The sequence below is a fragment of the Hesperophylax consimilis genome, chromosome 18 (genome assembly GCF_061612785.1).
Source record: "Hesperophylax consimilis isolate HC1 chromosome 18, BYU_Hcon_1.0, whole genome shotgun sequence".
Taxonomy (NCBI): domain Eukaryota; kingdom Metazoa; phylum Arthropoda; class Insecta; order Trichoptera; family Limnephilidae; genus Hesperophylax; species Hesperophylax consimilis.
In genome coordinates this window covers 20,687,542-20,709,955 of record NC_142853.1, presented here as the reverse complement: position 1 = coordinate 20,709,955, position 22,414 = coordinate 20,687,542, and the positions used below count along the sequence as shown (strand labels likewise).

General features: G+C 33.5%; 1 protein-coding gene across 1 annotated transcript; it reads right to left on the bottom strand.

The window, feature by feature from the left end:
• Positions 1-448: 448 nt before the first annotated feature.
• On the bottom strand, positions 449-2,402 carry LOC149415475 (uncharacterized). Its single transcript, XM_089642823.1, has 2 exons — positions 557-2,402; positions 449-459 (listed from the first exon to the last, which is right to left on the bottom strand). The coding sequence occupies exons 1-2, from the start codon at positions 2,400-2,402 to the stop codon at positions 449-451; spliced, it is 1,857 nt and encodes a 618-aa protein (XP_089498949.1).
• Between the last annotated feature and the right edge of the window lie 20,012 nt (positions 2,403-22,414).

Genomic DNA, 22,414 nt, shown 5'->3' with positions numbered 1-22,414 from the left:
TTTTTATAATAGTTCTTACGCTTCTCGTCATCGAAGTTATACTTCCCAGATTTTGATTTAGCTTGTATATCAGAGTAAAAATCATTTTGAGGCAAGAAGTATTGATCTTCGTAAGCATTATAATTATTTTTTATTAGTTCTTCATTATGAGCTGTTTTCAAAATTTCCTTTAAAGAATCCGCTGCACTTTTAATTCCGACTTCTTGAAGAATGACGGATAGATTTCTTTTCCTTCTGCTAAGGCTTCGTGGGCCATGTTCTGGGACAGATACCGGTGTCGCCTCAATAAGCTCTTTTGGGATATTTCCAACGACGAATTGGGTTTGTTTATTTTCATCAAGTCCCATACCATCAACAGTATACCCTGTTTCCTTTTGATGCTCAATCATATCCTCTACGCCGAGGTGAAGAAGGGTTTCTTGCACTGGAGCACTCGTCGTGTCAGTAATTATTTCTTGGCTGTAACGCATAGCCTGACCATAGTCATAAACAGAATCGGGACCACCGTGTTGATTTCCGGGTTGATTTCCGTTATGTTGATTGTCGTTTTGATTACCGTGTTGATTGCTGTGATATGGCTGCACTAGAGCTTCCGCTAAGAAGCCAGGATTTTCTGTTTGCTTATCAGGTGACTGGTAAACAGGCTGTAGTTGTTGATGATAAGGAGAGAATCTATCGTTTTGATCATGTGAATGAGTATCGTAATGAATGTTTTCTGAGTAGGCCGAGCCATGAATTGGTTCAGAGTTCTGCTGTCCTACACGGTCACTTGAAACAAAGCTGTTTGAGTCTGAGCCATAGGCGACATTTCTGTATCGAATGTTCTGTTCTGGTGTTGCTTGAGGGTAAGTGAATGGTGTTGGTCCCGCGTATGGTTTTCCGGACTGAACATTATTATTATTTTGACTTGGTTTTCCTGTGGTGTCGGGGAAAAGAGAATGCAAGATTTCTTCTTCTCTTTGACCACCATCATCAGCATACAGTTCGCCATTTTGATTGTATAAGTCATCTTTCCTGTCGTTGACATCGTAAGCCCTACGAACCACACCACCGAATGGATAGAACAAGTAACTCGCTATTCCGACAATTCCAGCCAGGCTCATTAGTCCAACTCCGACAGTAGGCATCACTTCTCTAGAGAGATAGTTGTAAATTTGGGTCGTTATGGGTTTATCCTTTGTGGGTGTTTTTGTCGGTGCTTTTGTTTTGATAGCTTGAACTTTTGATTCTGGTAAATTTTCTTCGGGTTTAGATGTTGTGGAAGTTGGCTGGCGATTTCTGTTTTTGTTCTTCTTTCGCTTATTGGATGTTCGTTTGGGCTTTTTGGTTGTTGGAGGAGGGGTGCTTACTTCTAGTTCAATTTCAGCGTGCTTAGATTCAATTCCAAGATCGTTATTATCCACATTCAAATCGAATGTGTCAGTATTTTTGCTAATTATTTCCGCTTGAATCTTTACTTCCGGTCGTTTTGTTAGTCTTTTAATTTCGCTTTTCACGATAATCGCTGGGGCTATAGTTGTAGATGGTTTTGTAGGTGATGTACGTTTTTCAGTAGTGACTTCCATTTTTTGGATTTTGATAGTAGTAGTTGATGTTGGTCTTGGAGTTGATTTTGGAGTTGGTTTTGGAGTTGGTTTTGGAGTCGGTTTTGCGGTAGTATTACTTGTAGTACTAGTAGACGTAGTGCTGGTTTTACTTGCAGATGCTGCGTTCTTCATCATTTCATCATTCTTATTCTTCTGCACACTAGCCAAAACTGAAGCTTTAATTCTATTCATGGTGTTTTCATTTACCGCTGATCCGCTCGCAATTAGATCTGATTTATTAGAACTCCCAATGGCCACTGGTTTTCTTACAAACGCCGGTTTCATAGTGATGACTGAAGGAGACCTAGTAGGTTTTGTCGGTGTTTTTGTTTTATTCTTATTAACTTGTGGTTTTTTGTTTTCCTTTTCTGTGGTTACTTCGATGTTTGGTTTGCTGGTAGTCGATGAAGCTTCTGTTTTTTTGGCTATTACTTTTGAGCCAGGTGTTGTTGGGTTTCCACTTAGTAGAATCCAGGTAGATAAACCTCCATTTGACGTGGAGGTTTCTTCGTCCTTGCCTTTGGCGGGTTTATCAGACACCGTAGCTGTTTTTTCCACATCATCGGGGTTCATCGGTATAGCGACTCCGGCATGGGAATTTTCTATTTTCTCAATTGGGTCACTTATGGGTTTAGCCACTTTATTCTTGTTAGTTTGTTGGGTTTTCATCCTTGGAGGAGTTCGAACATCAGCCACAATCCCACCCATACCGGTGGTGGGTGGGGGTGTTTTGCTTCCTTGTAATAATTGGTTCGCCACCATTTTGATAGATTCTCCGATTGCTGGAGAATTGTTCGTCGCCTTTTCACTCCGCATTTCCATATTCCCATTGCTGGTCGTGCTATTGCTGACCAAATTTTCTGCAGTTGACCTGAAACAAATCAAATTATTTAATTATTAAATAACGCATATAGATTCTTACATTTTAAAACCATAAGATTAATGACATTTAGATAAGGTTGGGTAACTTGGTTCGGGTGCTCTCTCAAATGGATCCAGTGAAATAAACGGAATTAAATTTATAATATTCCCACACAGTAATCTGTATACGTTATTTTACCAGGATATACCCAAGTTTCTTAAAATTAAAAGAATTGCTAGCTCCCATCATCAAAATGCAACCTTTCTATTAAAAGTTGCTTTTTCCCTATCCTCCCCTACTACAGATTTCTTTTATTTACACTACAACAGCGAAAAAAATGTATTAAAACTCTAGTTTTTTTGTAAAAATCGCCGTCAGGCAACTTGTATTCAATGAATATAATGAGACTCAAGGAGTTGTTTCGAAAAGGCTAGCTCATCATAAGCAACATGAATCCAGCCATAAGAAATCTCACCTGTAATAATACAATTAATGGTAAGGTACTGAGAATATTTAAGCATTATTTTGGCTATTTATTAAGAAGGTTTGTTCCTCTCCCCCTCCCTGATGCATAAACCTATTTTGACACATTCTTTATAATAGTTCATTTTATCCTGAAGAGCATTTGCTCCTTATACATACATCTCCTACGGTATGAACCTACGTAGAAACAACCTTTGAAGTGATTATTACATGAATTAATATTGATCCTTTGCCTTCTCTTTTCTCTGCGGAAACTATCTAAGAAGTATAATAATGAATTCTGAATAATCTTCTGAAAGTATTGCATAGTGATTCATCCAAAACATATTTTTGTTGTACATTTTTTGTGTACTTTTCTGCTAGGTACCTATCCTAATAACTAATGGGAGATAATAAAACGGATTTATTAAAAACCAGACAAGCCAGTGCGGCAAAGGCGAAACAGCTGTCATGTACCGAAATGCTCAATTTATAACACATTAAATAATGTTGCACTATTGTTTTCAATAGTAATAATACAAACATGACTGCTCTAGCGCCATCTAGAGCGAAATGCGGATACTAAATAAGTCATTTGTTGGCAGCTTTCGTGTCCAAGATGTTGTTTGTGCTAAAATTACGTATTTGGTAGTACTAGAGTAACGTGGTACCAGATAATTTATAGAGAACTCTTAAAATAAATATTGTAAGTAATATTAAGGAGGAATATGATACAATACAATAAAGAGATTGAAGTATGTATTATTAATTAATTTTAATATTTTCTCAAATGTAGGTAGTGCTTAGTAAGTATATCTTTTTTTTATTGGAAAAATATATATTTTTGGTCACTTATAAAGGTTTGTTGAATTAAATTACTGAAAAGATTGCCCCTTAAAGTGTAACCGATAACGATTTGAAAGAAAACGGTTAACGCCAATTTACATAAGACCTTTCTACTCTCAAGCCTCAGCTCAAGCTAGGTCAATAACAATGTACAATGCAATACAATGTAGAAAGAGTTCAGCACAAATTTCTAAGGTACGTAAATTTTAAGCTCAGAATTCCAATTGATTACATTAATTATGTCAGTTTGATGAATCAATTATATCTAACATGATAATTATGTCAGACCTAATTGTGTTACAGAGTCATTAACAATTTAATTGACAGTCCTGCCATCGTTGCCACTATTAAATTCCATGTGCCGACTAGGAATACAAGACAAAATATAACATTCTTCTGCAATACATACACAACCAACTATCAGACACACTCAATGGCCAATAGGATGCATGATCTGAGCAACAAATATGGGGTACTATTGATATATTTATTGACTCCATTTATCTATACCGGCACTTTGTTGAATCCTACAAATTAGAGTAGCGTTGGTAATGTAGTTTTAGTGATTTGTCTTATATGTAGTATTGTTCAAGTTTCTATTTATTTTTTATGTTATTGTTACATATTTTACTAATATTATTTAATTTTCATCAGCTTTAATTTTTTTGTATAATTTTCTGTACTACATATATTCTCTTTTTTAAAATGCATGTAAAAGCCAGACTGGGCGTAAAAACAAATAAAATTAAAATAATACCGGTTATTTTTTCAAGATGAGAGGTAAATTTGAGCTTACTTTAGGCCCACTCCTATCGGTGTATCTCTTCAGTGGGTTGAATAGCCAAGAGAAATATTAACAAATAATAAAAACACATATAAAAAACAAACTTTTATTGAAATCATATTGCATAAGGCTGCATCAAATAAATAAGTAAAATAATTATAAGTATGTACAATAAAATAACTTAATTAAAATGTAAAATCACAGGATCTGGTAAGATATATAATATGATGCAAGAGTTCTTAATAACATCTATTATTTTCAAAAAGGCAACTAATAACACTAAATTAGAAAATAATATTTTTTCTCTGAAAGCGCATAGATTAACATTTTTTATATTGCCTCAAGGCACTTTATAATAAAACTGTGTAATGTAATTTATTTAATTTTTAAATTAACTAGCTTTACCCGCCATGCGTTGCTGTGGCTTAGTCTGTCTGTGCAGAAAGAGAGAAACAATAGCGCGTATTGTTTTTACGTCCAACAGATGGCGCTGTTTTTTAAAAAACACGTTTGTCCAGCAAAAAAAAACACACTTTTACCTGTCACAGATGTCACCTATATAATATAGGTATGTAAAAACACACGCGTATTCGAATTCAACAATTTAATCTGTGTAGAATTTTCAGAGATTTAAGATTTTGCTCAAACGAACATGTACATTTTTATTTATAAAGATAGAAGATAGATGAATGCCTTAAATATAATATTTGAAAGGCGAGGGAGGCACAAAATGCAAGCTTTCTGATTAATTCGTGAAGTACTTGTACTTTCTTGACTAACCTAACCCACGAAATAGTTTACCGGCCCTCAACAGTAGTGACCAAATTCTTACGAAAATATTATTAAATCTAACATTCAGTAAAGGATCAAAAATAAAGATGTAATAGTATTCACAAATCGATAATTCAGATCTGTTACACTAATATGCTATGTTATGTACATTCCCTATCGATTTATGTGTATAGATTTCTAATTTGGCTAGTTTAAATCTTCCATTGAATTGAGCAATAATTTTTAACGAATTTGGTCGGTAGCTTCAAGGGCCGTAAATTAAATTAAAAACGTTTAAATAAAAGAAATTAATTATGTCTATAAATACTTTTAACACGATGGTATTGATATCCTGAGGATTAGATAACCTATATAATTATGGTGCATTAAACAAACTAACTGTATTACAGATACAATAGCCATAGCGTAGTTTCTGATCACCTGTGTGAACAAATTTTAATATCCAACTGACTGAGAGATTAACATACTCTTCTGGTATACAGACATGCCCATATTTATTACATGGCTTCCTAGGATGTCCTAACATATATCCAGAGATGTACTTTATTTCAAATAAATCCATTTCAAATGGAAATGCAAAATGCAAAATGGGTATTTTCCATTTCGCATTTTAAATGCTTTTTTAAAAACCATTTAGCATTTTGCATTTTAAATGCTTTTCTCAATGCATTTTCCATTTTAAATGCTTTTTTGCAACATTCTTACTATTATCTCCACTCATTTTTTTTTTCATAAGCCCCAAATATCAGTCGGTCCTCAACCTCGCTATGAGAGATAATTTACATTTGTCAAGTTGCTCCCTGGTAGGAGCCCTTGCAATTGAGTGATACCATTACAAAAAATACTGATTCAAATACTGAACATGGGGCCATGACGCTGTAATATGTTAGATAGCAGTTTCTATGTTTTTACGTTGGCAACATTAGTCCCACGCAATTTTTTTGTGGTTTCATAATCTGTAGTCGTGGTGTTTTTGGATTTACCATCATGTAATATGTTTGTTCTACATTGATGTCCATTATTAAATGACAAAATTGTTTAAAAATTCTATAATTATTTTGATTGTTTGACCTGAGAAACCATTTTGCATTTTCAATACATTTTGAAAATAGGTATTTTGCATTTTGCATTTGAAATGCTTTTCTAAAAATCATTTTGCATTTTCAAATGGAAAAGTTTTGACCCATTTCCATTTTGCATTTCAAATGGTTTTGGGTACCCATTTTGCACATCTCTGCATATATCATATTCTCACATTAATGAGTTCCTTCAGATAGTTTTTGAATATTTTTAGTTTTTTTTGTATAAGTACTAATTATTTTTAATCATTGTTTTGTCAGCCATTATTCATTTTGTTAAGCAATAGACTTCTTAAATGTTTGTCATTTTCAATTATTGCTTTAAAAAATCATTTGAATAGACTTTTCTACTGAGAAAACTAAAATGTTAAAATGATCATTTTATTGTAAAATGAAAATTATATTTTGAGAACATATTTGTTTAGCATATTTTGAAAACGAATATGCAAGATTATACGATCCTCGTGATATCAGTTTTAGTCCGAAAATAAATTAAAAAATGTATTGTGCCTACTCGATTTTAATTATGTAATTTTACAATTGGAGACCAAAAGGGTTAGTTAAAAAATAAATATGCAATTGAGATGGTATTAAAAAGCATTATACGATAAAAGCTGTGGCATTAAAAAAAGATACTGAACAAACTATTTAAGGCATGTTGCATTATGTAGCCTGTCAAACTTACCAATCCACATTCTTACTAGCAGCGTCTGTAAAACATTACAAAAACGTTTCTGGTAAAATATTTTTGCGCTGCGACCGATACAGAAATATAAATATGAACCCCGTCAGATACAATCGATGATTTTTCCCTGGATCACCTTCCATTAAAATAATCGTAGAACAAACAACCTTCTAACACGCAGAGAGTGTCTAAAAGATTTCAATCCATCGATTAATAGTTAGGTAGGGGAATCAGACTTGCAAAGCGCTTAATAACATAATTTTGTGATTCAGATGATAGTATTACCATTGTTGGGTTGCATTAAAAATATCTATTACAATCCAACATCACAATTACATAGGTGTATCACCAATTATCTTGTGTTTTCTATCTAATCTTGACACCCTTTCTCCAATTATCACCGTTGTTAGGATTATATTGTGTTAAATTTAATATAGGTGGAGATGTTAAGCTCGTGTGATATCCAATTAGCCAACGTAATCCTCGGTTTGCAAGGTATCGAAAAACCAACTCAATCTTATATTTTAACGTATTCGCATGATTCTGTTTATTGTTTCGACCCTCAATGTTCACATCTTCCCGTTTCCACTGCCCATCATCGTATGGACTATGTCTGTGCCAGGTTTTATAATAATTATCCCAGTCCCAAAGTGGTTTTCGTTCCACATATTTAAAGACTACCTTTTCAGGGTCTTTTTTAAAAAGCCCCGATAGGAGCCAGGGCGCTGCGAGCATCATCGGGACAACTGTAACAAATATTGCGATCGGTCCCAATAAAAGTAAGAATATGCCGTAGTGAATATATTTGAATGCTGCCATCATGCCGATGTACCCAGCAATGGAATTCATCCACCCGGAAATTCCTGAACCTCCATGAGTGCCAGAATCACCTGCTGCTGCTGGGCCTACTCCGCTCCCACCTTCTACACCTCCAGGACCGTCTGCTCCGCCTAAGCCGCTGCCCCCACCAAAGACTCCGCCCACCGGCACAATCCCGGCCCCACCTACACCACCTGCGCCGAGACTGCCCCCGCCTAGAGCGCCTCCGCCTATATCACCCCCAGCACCACCACTATAGACAGAAACTGCAGGTAAGGCCGCTGGAACAGGGATGGGAGGAATAAAAGCTGCATTAGCTAGTGGAGCCGCTGCAGCTAGTGGAACCGCATCAGCTAATGGAATTGCACCAGCAAGTGGAACGGCAGCTGCAAGTGGAATTACATTTTCCGGATTAATTGGATCTCCAAACTTCCCTTGATTGTCTGACTGGGGTTTTTTGACGCCGTTCACTTCATTTTTTGTTTGTATTTTGGTGTTAATTTTTAGATAAATATCCGCACAGTCCCTCGCTGTCTTTGACTCCGGTTGCACTGTATTGTTGACAGTTATGTAAATCGTCGGACAATTTTCTTCGAAATTAAATGTTAAAGGCTTTTCGTTTTCATATTCGGGGTTTCCAATATCTGGTTCTAAATACGCCGAAAATTCATCTTCAGCAACTGGCTTACCATACGATGGAGTACCACCATTAGATATTGCTGGTTTTCCATAAGTTGGAGTGTCATAATCAGCAATAGGTTTTCCATACACTGGAGCTTCTTCTTCAGCAATAGGCTCTCCATACGTTGGATTACCATCATTAGCTGTGGCTGGTTTTCCATAAGTTGGAGTGTCGTAATCAGTTATAGGTTCTTCATTCACAGGGGTTTCATCTTCATCAGGATCGGGATCAGGATCGTCAACGTTGTGTGAATTTGGGTAAGATTGAATTGGGACAAAAAACTGCTGTTCAGGCTCGTTCGCTGAAGTATCTGGTGATGGTGATGGGTAAGTGTTTTCAAGATAAGTTTTGTCAAATTTATTAAGTGGTCTTTTAAATCCACCATCAGCTAAAGAGTTTGGATTAATTTCTACAAAATTTTCATGAATGTAGGGACTGTATGAATTTGGCTTAAGATTTATAAAGACTGTGGGAATTTTGGAGGAGTTAAATATTTTTGTTTTATTTTTCTTTAGCAAACCATTAACGTGTTCTTTCTTGAAACTTGAGATACCAATAAGAGGATTAACAGTGATTCGTTCGTATTTAGTATCGTTTTTGTTAGATGATTTAAAGTTATTTAGTATTATCTGACCACTGTCTTCATAAGTTTCATTTTTCCTATCTAGTTCATATTGCGCTTTGAGTTGATCGTAATTTGTTTTGTCTGACCATTTTGTTATAATTTTACGAATGTTTGGGTTATTTGGATTAGTGCTTAACGCATAGTGGGAAACCGATGGCGTATTTTGGCCTACCTCAGAACCGAGCGAATTTTTAGGGGATCTTTTTGAGCGTGTGATAATAAAATTTCTTGTATGTTTGCCGTTAGATTTTTCATTTGCAATTGTTCCCGGTTCATTGTGACGATCAATTTTTATTTTTGATTTATGCCTGAAAGTGTGATTTAATGTCTGTGATTTGTTGTCATATTTCCTTGTTGCGCCTTTATTATACCGACCAGGAAGAAGAAATAGTCGCAGTAAAGAGTGTTTTTTCGGTTCCACTTGATTTTTTTTCACTTTACATTTAACCGCTTTCTTTCCAATGCCCATCAGTTCACTGGCCATTGATGTATTATTTGCATGTGCAGTCAATTCTGCAATCGATAATATAAATACGTGTTCACTCCCAGATGCACGATTAGCGCTTAACGGTTCAGTATTTCTTGAACTGTAATCATAATTTACGTAACGATCCGACGAGGGACTCTGAATTCCTTGATTTAATTTTCTAACGTCATTTATTCTTTCCCTAATAAAAATTAATGTGCGTAACAGTGTAGGATAGTCTCTTTTAAATTGTAATTTATTTGAGCTCAATAAAATCTGTAATTTAGAACGTTTAGTATTGTTATCATCAAAGTACCTACCGTCTACATTAGCGTCATTTTTATCAATAGTTTTAATAGATTTTATCCTATTCTTAAACATATAAGGCGAAAAAACATTATGATACCTAGTACGAAAGCTACCTCTAAACTCACGTTTAGTAAACCTCTTAATACTTTGATCATAGCTAGGCAGATGATTATTTTTATAATCAAAGTACCTGTCATTGTTTAATTCTACAGGTTTAACTGTAGATGTCAGGGTAGTCGGAGCTGGAGACGGGTTGAGTTCTGGGATGGTCGCAGCCGAGACCAGAACCAATCCGAAAGCCAGTAAGCACAGAGCGCCACCTGCCAGAAGCGCCTTCATCTTCAATGCCTCCTGAAATGAGGGAAGAAAACAACTTTAAAAAAGGGTGTACATAATTTACAGTTGACTTCACAACAGATTTCGACAAGGTATATTTACAGCAAGACTGCTTATAGAAGTATATCTATTATATTTGAGAAAAGAGGAAACGTCATATAGAAATATGTTTTAAAATAATTACACCAGAAGAGCATATCAATACTTCCCTCCCAAGAGAAGTTAAAGATACAATTTTTTAATGAATATTATTATTATTGTAGGGTCTCATTACATAGGAGTTACCGAAGTTAATAGGTTTTAAAAATGTACCTAACATTTTATTTGACTAGCGTAATCAAGGTTGATACAAACTGCATCAAAATAAGCATAATTTGAAATATGTAAAATAAAACTTAGTGTTTTCAAATAAACAATTGACGCAAACTTTTATAATACATGCGGTCACATGAGTACATTTGTATTAAATTTTAATGTATGGATATGTGTTACTTCATTTAAAAGTAATGTTATATAATATTAAGTGTATTTGGGGCACTAGTGGTATGTACTCTTAGTACCGCCCTAGTGAAAAAGCAGCATTCTGAATCAAGAGGTGGCTATTTAATAATTTTTTTAACTCAACACAGGAAGCTATGAGGGAAATAATTTCCACCGGGGCCTGATATTTAGTGTGATACTTGAAATGACTTCAGCCATGTTTGATGACCAGATTTTAATTGCCATATAAGTAATTCCTACAATACTCTCTCCAATCTAATTTGCTTCCCCGCTCCCTTGAGCCACACACCATGCCCCAATTGAGGATGATATAGCCCCACTGGCTCCGGGAAAATTTTGTCTCCCGTCTCCCATTCAAATGAAAATAAAATTCCTGCACGTCACACAAAATACTGTTACCTCACATATTTATTTCAAAGATAATGTAGACAGTAGGTACCTACCTAATATACATTATTTCATTAGTTAGCCACATTATCGTATATTATATAATGTGTCATGTTGGCAACATTAACAGCTATCTATGCTCCCTCTCTATAAATTCTTAAATTTCGAATTATATAAAATGTAATCATCCCGGTAAAATTTATTCTAAATTTATATTTCGTAAGTCGGTCAACAAATTGTAGACAGAAATGGGGGCGCTGATATTGTTTAAATAGCTAGATGGTTAAACAAAACTTTATTTACTAATAAAAGCATTATTATTATCCAAATCAAACGATGTCCAGATAATAATGGATCTTCTTGAAAGGAGATTATTCACATTCTAAGGAAATTTAAATATTACTATTATAACTTAATTTAAGCGAGATATATTTTTTTTGTATTATGTGCATACATTATACTATAGATTACATTTATTTCAAGTAAAATCAAAAATTTGAAAAAACGCGCACTCTTTTAATAAATTTGAAAACGTTTGGAAAAATGAATTTACGTTATATTTCCTGTCCATAATTGTATGTAATTATTTCAAATTCGTAAGCCAAACATAACTTTACATTTGAATCTGCTATAATTTGTTCTAAAATCGGTGTTTCTCGGTAGTGCCATTATAATGAAAAAAAAATAGAATTTATTGAAAGACTGTACTTTGGTACTCATTATTTATTTTAATGGTTGCCAGCCCTGAATACGGATGAATGCCGCTAGATTAGGGTCAATAACCTTCTCGACCGTGACCGCATCGACAGGCACACATACGAGTACACATCGGCAGACACACGTACATCAAGACACGGTGACGGAAGCATTCTGGTAAATCTTACGCGAGTGAATTATAAAGCATGGATTTCAATAAAGGAAAAAAGTTTATCATACTCCGCTAATACAATAGATGTCATCTTAATTCAAATGTGACAATATCATCAAATTTCGAATCAGCGCCATTTTGTTTTTCTTTTACAGGAACGGCTGCGCGGCCTTTTTCATACAATAATTACATTTTGATTAGAGGCCAAATTACACAATCTAACTTAATAGTTGTTATTTTAATCAAAAGGTTTAGCAATTATCTACTACATGTAAATGCTATTTTATTTATTTGCATATTGAAATAATAATTTTGGATGATTTTAGAGGCAACTTTGGGAAGTATTTGTAAGTTAATGATAATTATTAAAAACTAGCTGTACCCCGCCACGAGTTGCTGTGAATCAGTCTGTCTATACAGATGCCGCTGTTTTTTTTTTAAAGCATGTTTGTCCAACAGAGTGCGCTGTTTTTTTTTAAAAGCATGTTTGTCCAACAGAGTGCGCTGTTTTTTTTAAAAAGCATGTTTGTCCAACAGAGTGCGCTGTTTTTTTTTTAAAAGCATGTTTGTCCAACAGAGTGCGCTGTTTTTTTTTAAAAGCATGTTTGTCCAACAGAGTGCGCTGTTTTTTAAAGAAGCAAATTTTTACCTGTTATAGGTGATATCTATATAATACAGGTATATAAAAGCACACGCGTATTTGGATGCAACGTTGCATCAAAATTTCAAAGCAATTGATGAAGAACTCTCGGAGATTTAAGATTTTGAAAAAACGAACATTTACATTTATATTTACATGGAATATAATATTATAATTTTGTGCAATGTTGAATTATTAAATGATCTATTTGTCATAATTAAAACACAAATAAATATAATATCACATATCCTTACTAGATATTAGCTAAATATTAAGATTGAAAAAAGGATTATTCAGTTCGGTCAAGTATTTTAAAAGGACCGCGCAACCATTGCGCCCGTTTTTACCTGTTTCAACTCTTGAACGCTTTTCTATAATTCAAAAAGTACATCTGTTATGTTGAAATGCTTTTCAGCTGATCAAAACTTGATAAAAAAGCTTAAAAGATCCTATAATTACATTAACGTGAACCTTTCAAATGTCAACAAAGCTAAATGGCGCTTATTGGCCATTTAATGACGATCTTACATTTGACTATACATATATGTAACACCTAAACCTCTATATTATTAACTGGCTGGCTGGCTAATGACTAACTAACTGTCAATTATAAAAAGTTTGCAGAGTTAATTTACACCTTTTTTAATGGGGCACTGGCTTGTACAAAATATGCAATGTACATTTTACATACAGTAAATAACAAGCTCGTTTAAGGCCACTTTAAGGCCACATAGTAAGCGTTCAAAAGAAAATGTTTGAAAGGGAGATATATAAAGACAAATGTTAGAGGAGCGCGCAAATAATAAAAAATGATAATAATTAAGCGAAGATTGTGAAAACTTTCAATAAAACATGATTCGTTTAAAATAGAGCAAAAATTTCTCGACAAATGCCTGAGTTATATCTCTTGACAGGTCAAGATGCCAAACAAAACATCTGTTACCAAGTGGGTCTTCCGACGACCCCATATGTCTTATGAGCTCTTAAACTACAGAAATCCCAATTATTAAATCAACTATTTGGTAACCTATGTATTTGCGCAAGAACCCGTAAAATATTAAGATGAAATGACAAGTACTTAAGGTGATATATGGAGGATAGTAATTTTGGGTACTACCTACTCCCCCACTTGCGGGATAGTTAAATATATTATACTGTGATTCTTTTCAAACCTATAACATATTAAATAACAGAAAAAAACTTATTTTTTAATAATTTTCCCAGCATAAGTTTGCAATTTTTTTCTATCGATGGAAATTCATATAATAACCGTTTTGGCTCTAAAAATGTATAAAAATTATCTTCAAACATATCTTTTTTGGAGCTTAAAATGTTGAAGAGAAGTTATGTTATAAATCGGTAGAAATTTGAAAAAAAATCAAACCTATAACATATTAAATGACAGAAAAATACTTATTTTTTAATAATTTTCCGAGCATAAGTTTGCAATTTTTTTCTATCGATGGAATTTCATATAATAACCGTTTTGGCTCTAAAAATGTATAAATATTATCTTCAAACATTCCTTTTTTAGAGCTTAAAATATTGAAGCGAAGTTATGTTATAAATCGGTAGAAATTTGAAGTGCGGGGGCTTAACAGCTGCCAAAATGCTAGTAAAAGAAATGGGAAATCTTTAATCGGGCAATTAATCGCAAAAATTATCGATAAAGGTTCTGTCTTCAATTTTTTTACACATTTCATCAGGCTGGATTATGATTTTTTCAAAAATATCTTCAATCTCAGTTTCTTTAGTAACAAAAACTATTTATTGCTAAATATTCTCAAAATCTGCGTCTTTTGTGGAAGGTATTTAAAATTTTCAACCAAATGTAAAATAAAACTCTCTCTGGCATATTTAGAAGAATTATACCACACAATTTGATTTAAATAATAGTTTGGTATTTTCTCGATGGGTTGTCAAGGTTTTCATGAAATCAATTGAAAGAAAATGAATTTAGCCAGTTTGTAACTGAGTTGACAAATGCGTTGGGTTCCCATCTAGGCATCGTGAATTCATTTATTCTGCTAGCTATGTCCTCCATCATTGCACAAGCATAATTTCCCGCGTGTAATGAAGGTAGAGTAGGAGTTTCATAATGTTGTCAGGTTATTTGTAACATGAATTTGGTGTGACTTTTCTTCATGATTTTTTTTAAATATTGAGGAAAAAACCAACGATTATTACAAAAATAAAAACTAAAGTTATAAAACTAAAATTACAGATGGGCAATACAGTAAGTTGACACCAATAACATTCTACTAACTAAATAAGTATTACAAAGAAAAATAGGTATTAAACTAACAAGTAAGTAATAATGAGTAAATAAATATAAGAAAATGAAGTATAATATAATAATAAGTAAATAATCACACGTACATACATAAATTAAGTAAATTAATTGGATGATATTATAATAAGCATGTAATAGTAATTAGATATGGTATCACTCACAAACTTTCACCTCCTAGGTCCCAGACAGGTCGATTAAATTTATTTTATGTCCAAAATATATCTTTTTTATGTTTGATCAAATTAAGCAGAAGTAAGGAAGCGTTCGATGTTCTTCGGGCACACGGACACGCTCATAGTACACTTCTATAGTTTTATATGTTCAGTGGTCTCGCTGTAAACAAATGTACCGTTGGCTGGGTTTCCTCTGGCTATTGACATGCGCCTGCGCAGTGCTATCCAACTAGGTTAACTCAGATCAAAGATCAACTTACGGTATTTATTTTGAGACAACAGCAGAAGGTACCCTAAGTGGGTTGCTGATTCATCCATTGTTGAGTAGCGTAGTTGCATTTTTTCATTTGCAATGCTATTTATAATACCGCTATTATCAACATCGAAATAAACTAAAACTAATCAAGTTGCATGAGACTTGTTTGAAATTGTTATATGAGTGCATGCAAATCATTTTAAAGTTAGAAGACACTTTTGAATGTTTTTGTGCACAACGATGGCTTCGAATGTTTCAAAAAAGATTTTACAACTAGTATGGACCACACCCGCAGTCCCCTCTAACCCCGCAAATGCACACAAATACTGGGTGGCGCACAAGGAGAAAACATACTGATTCAGTAATGCTGAAATAAAATAATATTAATTTATTAAAAAACTGGTCAAATTATTCGTTTTCCTGTAAAAAACGGGACTGGAGGCCTATCTAACTATCAGTACTGCAGTGGAACTATCTGTAAAGCACGAATATATTATGAGGAAGTCGGGATACGTGTTTTTAAAAATAAAAACATTTTCGCATCTCGTCCAATATATTTATTCGGACAAGGCCACCTGCGTGAACACGTGTTCAGCTATATTTTAAAAGACTAATATTTTACTGGGAAATGGTCATGTTATGACATTTTTAACAGGATCTTGATAAAAAGCTGTACTCATTTTTCTCAGTGTATATTTAATTTAATGCAATTTAGACCGGTGATTTATTTCTACGATGTTGTTTTGTGTGTGTTTTTTGTAAATTATTCAGCTTCCTAACAAGACAAAATTATTATTAAATTAAATTATTTATTGATCTGACTACTACACCACTACACAAGCAAGAATCTATTTAAAATGATTTATCTGTACCTGCCCACAATATTTAACCTCCTTTAGAACAATATTTTTTTCTTTGTTTGTTTGAATTATTTTGAATTCCTACTCTTCTCTATGGTTACAAAGACAACAGATGATTTTTTTTAAACTCATTGCATATTATTAATTTATTGTGAACTGATAAATACAATTCTGCTTGAGAGAGGTTCAATTAATTTTTAGTTCCGATAACTTTTAATCCAGCTCTACCCTTTACTTGTGTTTAAAATAATGCAAACATAAAATATATATTTTTTTAAAGTAAGTAATGAGAACCCACTAAGACACCCCATGTTGTGTGGGTAATTAGATAATAAAAAAATAACATATTAAGGGATCAATCAAATATTTTGGCTATAATATACTAGTTCTGATGTACTTATAAGTACCTAGATTTAAAGAAAGCTAGGTTTAAATATAAAATTACGTAAATTTCCTTACGTAAGTGCCTACGCTCCAACTATGTGACGACTAGAATAAAAATTCAACCCAAAAGGTTTTTGCTACTATACGTCCATTTTAAAATGACTTTTGAAATTTAAAAAAAGGTTTGGTTTGATTGAACCTTCCTTTCTAGGGACCGAGGTCAACCAAGCTACCGACCTTGTCAGATGCCGATCGTGTAGGATCGACATTTGTTTCGTAAATCGACTGCTGTAATATCGTCTGATTTCAGAGAAATATGTACTAGGATATGTCCGCGTGTGTATGATTGATACCAAAAATTGATAAAATGCATTGTCATTGACAACGAGTGTATCTGCCGAGTTTCAGCCCAATCGGATCTCAGGAAGTGGGTTAATTTCCGCATTAAAGATTTGAATTAATTCGTTATTGAAAACAAAAGTGAAATTCAAATGGATGTGCGCGAAAAATGGCCACCTCCAAAAAAGTACCTTTTGAGATACTGGCAAAGAACTGATGTTTTTTTGGCTGTTTTTCAAACTGTAAAATTGACTATAGTGTGGATAATATAACTTTTTGTAGCAGAATTTTCAGCTTTAAATATTCCAATCGGTAAATAAATATAACCGATAAAAAAGTTACAATGTGTCATGCAAAATTCGTGATGTGTCTTTTTATTTATCATTATTTTACTTGTAGTGATTATATTGCGCCTAAAATATCGAAGAAGCTAAAGAAAAAAAGTCAAAAAGTTTCATCGTGGTTGGAATTTTTTTGGATAAACGTAAATGTCTATCATTTAAGAAGAAGATATTACTAAACTATTAATAAACGAAAAATGAAACAGGACACAGAAAAAAAAGATAACGATCGCAACCGGGGATCGAATCCAGGATTTCTGTCTTACCGGAACAAAGCTTTTAACCACTGAGCCACCTAACAGATTATTTTACGTAATAATGATCTCTCGCAGCTTATTATTTTCCATCATTTCCAATAGCTTAATATTTTCTATAGCTTGGTCTCAATAGTTTACCATAATTTCCAATAGCTTGGTCTAAATAGCTTAGTTTGAATAGTTCATATTTTCCGGGATTTCCGATAGCTTGTTATTTCCAATAGCTTGATTTCAATATATTTGTCGGAATAGCTCATTATTTTCCGTCATTTCCAATAGATTGGTATTTCCAATAGATTGGTTTTTCCAATAGATTGGGATTTCCAATAGATTGGTATTTCCAATAGTAGCGTGGTCTCAAGTGCTTATTATCCGTCATTTTTCATTAAAATCATATCTTAATAACTTATTGGTTAAAAACGTTATCCCAGGAAGACAGAGATCCTGGGTTCAAAACCTAATTTGGCGATTAATCCCCAATTACGATCGTAACCTTTTTATTTTCCGTGTTTTGTTATATTTCATGTGCAGTATTATTTTCTTCTTCAGTGATTAAATATTATATTAATGGGTATATCTTTGAAAGTTATTCCAATAAATTGAATATATTTCCACATTTCAAAGGCCACCGTGTTCTTCCTTGGTTTAATATCTTAAAAAGAATAAAGACAACATAAGAACGAATCATTCTGATTCCTAAATTAAGAGTTAAGAGTTATTAATTGTTATCAAGTTTAATTTGTTTCAATTTTAGGTTTGATTTTATACATTCAATAAAATATTTTTCAATTTATAAAAACAGTTTATTTATAAACATGTTCAGCTGTTATTACAAATAAATTGTTATGAATTATAATATTTTTTAATATATAAAAGAAAAACCTAAAACGAGGCTTAAATCAAGATGACAGAAGAGTTTTTTTCATCATGGAAGCAATCCTGTCCATCTCAATGTGATTTATTAGTTCTTGAGATGTAATATTATTTTCCAAACCAAGTTTCTAAATTCCTGTTTATATTGAGAAACAATAGCACTTTGGCTCATTGATAATGAATTTGCGAGGCTACTAGAAACATCAATGTCTATGCCATTCTTATTAATCGTAGTTCTTAGCCTGTGCCTTTATGGAATTCAACGAATGAATGGCATTCCAAAAGTCCTATCTATAACTACCATCGTACATATACGTCGCAGGATATCAAATTATTGACATCTTCAATACATGTACGGTGTCAGTTCCGTTGAATATACCGTAACGCTATCAATATACGTATTATATTTTGTGTGTAAGGTGACCCACTTATCAAAGGAAAATAATGAAATTGCTCCGAGGTGATTGGACAGAAAATAAATTATAAACAATATTGTTTACACCAGCGAAGTTCCTTGTCTGACTGCGCGTTGGTGTTTCCAATTTTTTTTCGCAAATAAATCAAAGTGTTTACTACGCTTTCGAAAAGTTTCCCGTTAATGGCAAAATCAATATCATTATTTGTATAAACACGTGTTCCGCCGTCCTCGTAAAAAATGCTTTTGACTGATACTTTGTTAGGAACTCTTTAAATTCATTCGTTAGAGGCCCGCAGTCCCATTTTTAACAGGAAAACGAAAAAAGTTACCAGATTTTTAATAAATTTACATTATTTCATATCAATTTCCTCCGTGTGGCTCTTACAATCCAGCTTGATCTACCAACTGGTAGAATAATAACAATTTTGTCAATATATATGAATTATATAATTTTATCGAAATACCTTTAAAAACAATAAGTATTACGTCTAATACACATGCCTAACATATTATTGCGAAGAATATTAACAACTGTTATTTACCGGTTGATTAAATCTACTTCGCGGAATTATGTTTTATGATACTTATCATTTCTTAACCATCAGTTAAGATTTTACTATGTAACATCAATGATAATAATATTTATTTCTAGACAATACGGTGGTCGCAACAGGAAATTGAGATATCCTAGTAATCAAGAATCAGGTAAAAATGAAAGTAGCAACAAGAGATGGCACTCACAATATAAATAAATAATATAATTGTCGTGTTGTTTGTCAGAGGCGGGAATAAACCCGTTTCGTATATAATTGTGGTGTTGTTTGTCAGAGGCGGGAATAAACCCGTTTCGTATATAATTGTGGTGTTGTTTGTCAGAGGCGGAAATAAACCCGTTTCGTATATAATTGTGATATTGTTTGTCAGAGGCGGGAATAAACCCGTTTCGTATATAATTGTGGTGTTGTTTGTCAGAGGCGGAAATAAACCCGTTTCGTATATAATTGTAATGTTGTTTGTCAGAGGCGGGAATAAACCCATTTCGTTTTTAGAATCTACGAAGTTGTCTTAATGTATTATAACACCAATAAAACATCAGACCATTAGTCGTGTTTGTTTTTTTAAATATATTTAACGGCAATTAGGGTAATATTAACCAGGAGGGTTCGAGAATGGTTTGAATAAACTTTGACATCAGTCGTACATTGACCACCGGAGAGCGCACATTGAAATAACCAAACCTGCGCAGAAAAGTAAAGTTTGTTAAAGTAAGACAAAGGTTTGCTAAGCTATCCATTGTGGGATTTTTCTGCGCAGGATCTGAATGTTCGTTCTCAAACGAATCGTCTGGCATAGCGACGTTAAAATTGAGCGATGTGGCTAAATCGGAACACATTTGTAAAAGTGTCTAACTAGTGTGTAACAAAATATAAAATTTTGGATACAAGCCAGAAATTTTGTTTCCCCGATTTGGAATATGCAATTCAGTTTTTTACGCAGCCAGCAATTTGCGCGCTATTGTAAAAAGGACTAGTGATTCGTAATCAAATTTTATTTTCGAGGACCGAATGTTGATATTATAATGCAAGTTGCCTGTATACTGTCTGATTAATTTATCGACAAATTACTGAAATCGGGACGGTCACGCAGCCTCTCGTGCTCCGTACAAGATGGTTTGTTCCCTTTTCCCTGATTGGCTCGTCTATTAATTTGGATTTCTATGGTAATGCTGAATGTTGTAATGAGATTTTTTCTTAACTGTCAAGTTTTTCTTGTCGTAGTTCTATTCTCTAGTATATTTTATTCCAATGTTTACAGTTCAAAGAAAACATTGAATATGTGTCAAATGAATATTTTTTCCCTGAGTCACTGTTCGCCCAAAGCCATGCCCGAAGATACGCTTTGTATTGAGGATGCACTGTGCATCGCACGTTGGTCGAGTATTTTTTTTTGTTTATGACAAAAGCAGCATTCCTTAAAAGGGATCGAGTTATCGAGGTCACTCTGAGAGGGCTTTGACCCACATTTAGTTCTCCGGTAGATTAAATTAAAAATGACGCTAGCGCATGAAGATCATTAATTTGCAACATTTTTGATATACACTACGTACTATTAATATTTTACTAAAATAAATGCAAACACTCCATAAAAATTATATTATTTTGTAATTTAATTACTGTTTTAAATAGTTAAAATTATAATGTGAAGAAGCAGAAGAAAAATTACTCATTCATTGATTAGTCAGAGTTTTTTGTAAATTACTGTAAAATTTTATTAGTATGGAGCTACCTAGTTGAGATATAATTGATATTTATAAACCGTGTCTTCTTCAGTTGTCTTCAAAGTCGCGTTTTTTTCTTTACACAGACTTGAAAATTTGTAAACTTAAAAAAATATCATTTTTGAATACAACACAGGAGTTTAGCTGACCGAAGACAGTGGGAATATGGCACTCCCAAATGGGGTATGTTGTAAGGCTGATGAGAGTGGGAGGGTAAGGAGGTGGGAAAGAGGAAGAGGCAGAGAAAGTTTGAGAAGTATGTACTTGGATTTTCAGATCTGATTACCACACATGATAAAAGCCACTTTAGGTAAAATTTCGTTGCTGAATTATGGTCTTTCGCCAAGACGAACGGAACGTACCGCAAATATACTTTATATTAGAACATTTTAAGCGAACCACGTTAAATTATACTGCTCTTATAATATTTTATTTAAATTTTTTTGGCCACAAAAAAGAAACTTTCTAAAAAATTTTGCAAATCAAATCAAATCATATCATAACAGTAAAAAATACGGTAGTTTAAGAAGATAGAAGTAACACGCCCTACAAAATCAAATCAATATTTTTTATTAATGGCAAATAGTCTAATGTAAATGCTAATTCCAAGCAAAAAATCACGGTTAAGAGTGAAATTAAAATTCAACATCGTAAAGATTTGCACATTCAGTTCCTCGGTTGACCCACTGACGATAAGGCACGAAATTAAACGTATTAAAAGTCGATAAATTAACACTAATATGGTTTACCGTTGTGAATACACAAAACACTTGTCGCATTTTTCCCCTATTAACCTATTTAGTGGCTAGGAGCAATTTTCGAATAGCTAACTGTAAACCCAGCCGTGCGGAGGCGGCCGTTTTTTATGTAATGAATAAATTTAACGTAACAGTACCTAGTTGGAAATGTTACGTGAACTTGGTTAGCTCATTGAGAGACCGACTCTCGGTCAAGGTTATTTCTGCGTTCAGGTTATTTTGTTACGGAAACCGACAATGATTTCATCAGAATGAATGTTCAGAGCTGCTTGAAAGTTGCACGTAGCCTTAATGATAGCCATCATTCGATAAGAGAGAGCACCAGAAGAATTTTTTTTTAATCAAATAGGTTCAAAATATTCCCAGAGTTATTCTCCAAGTCACAAAATAGAACCTTTATTGTTGACGATGATGATTATTTCAGTATCACCCTGGTATTATTCATACTTGAAGCG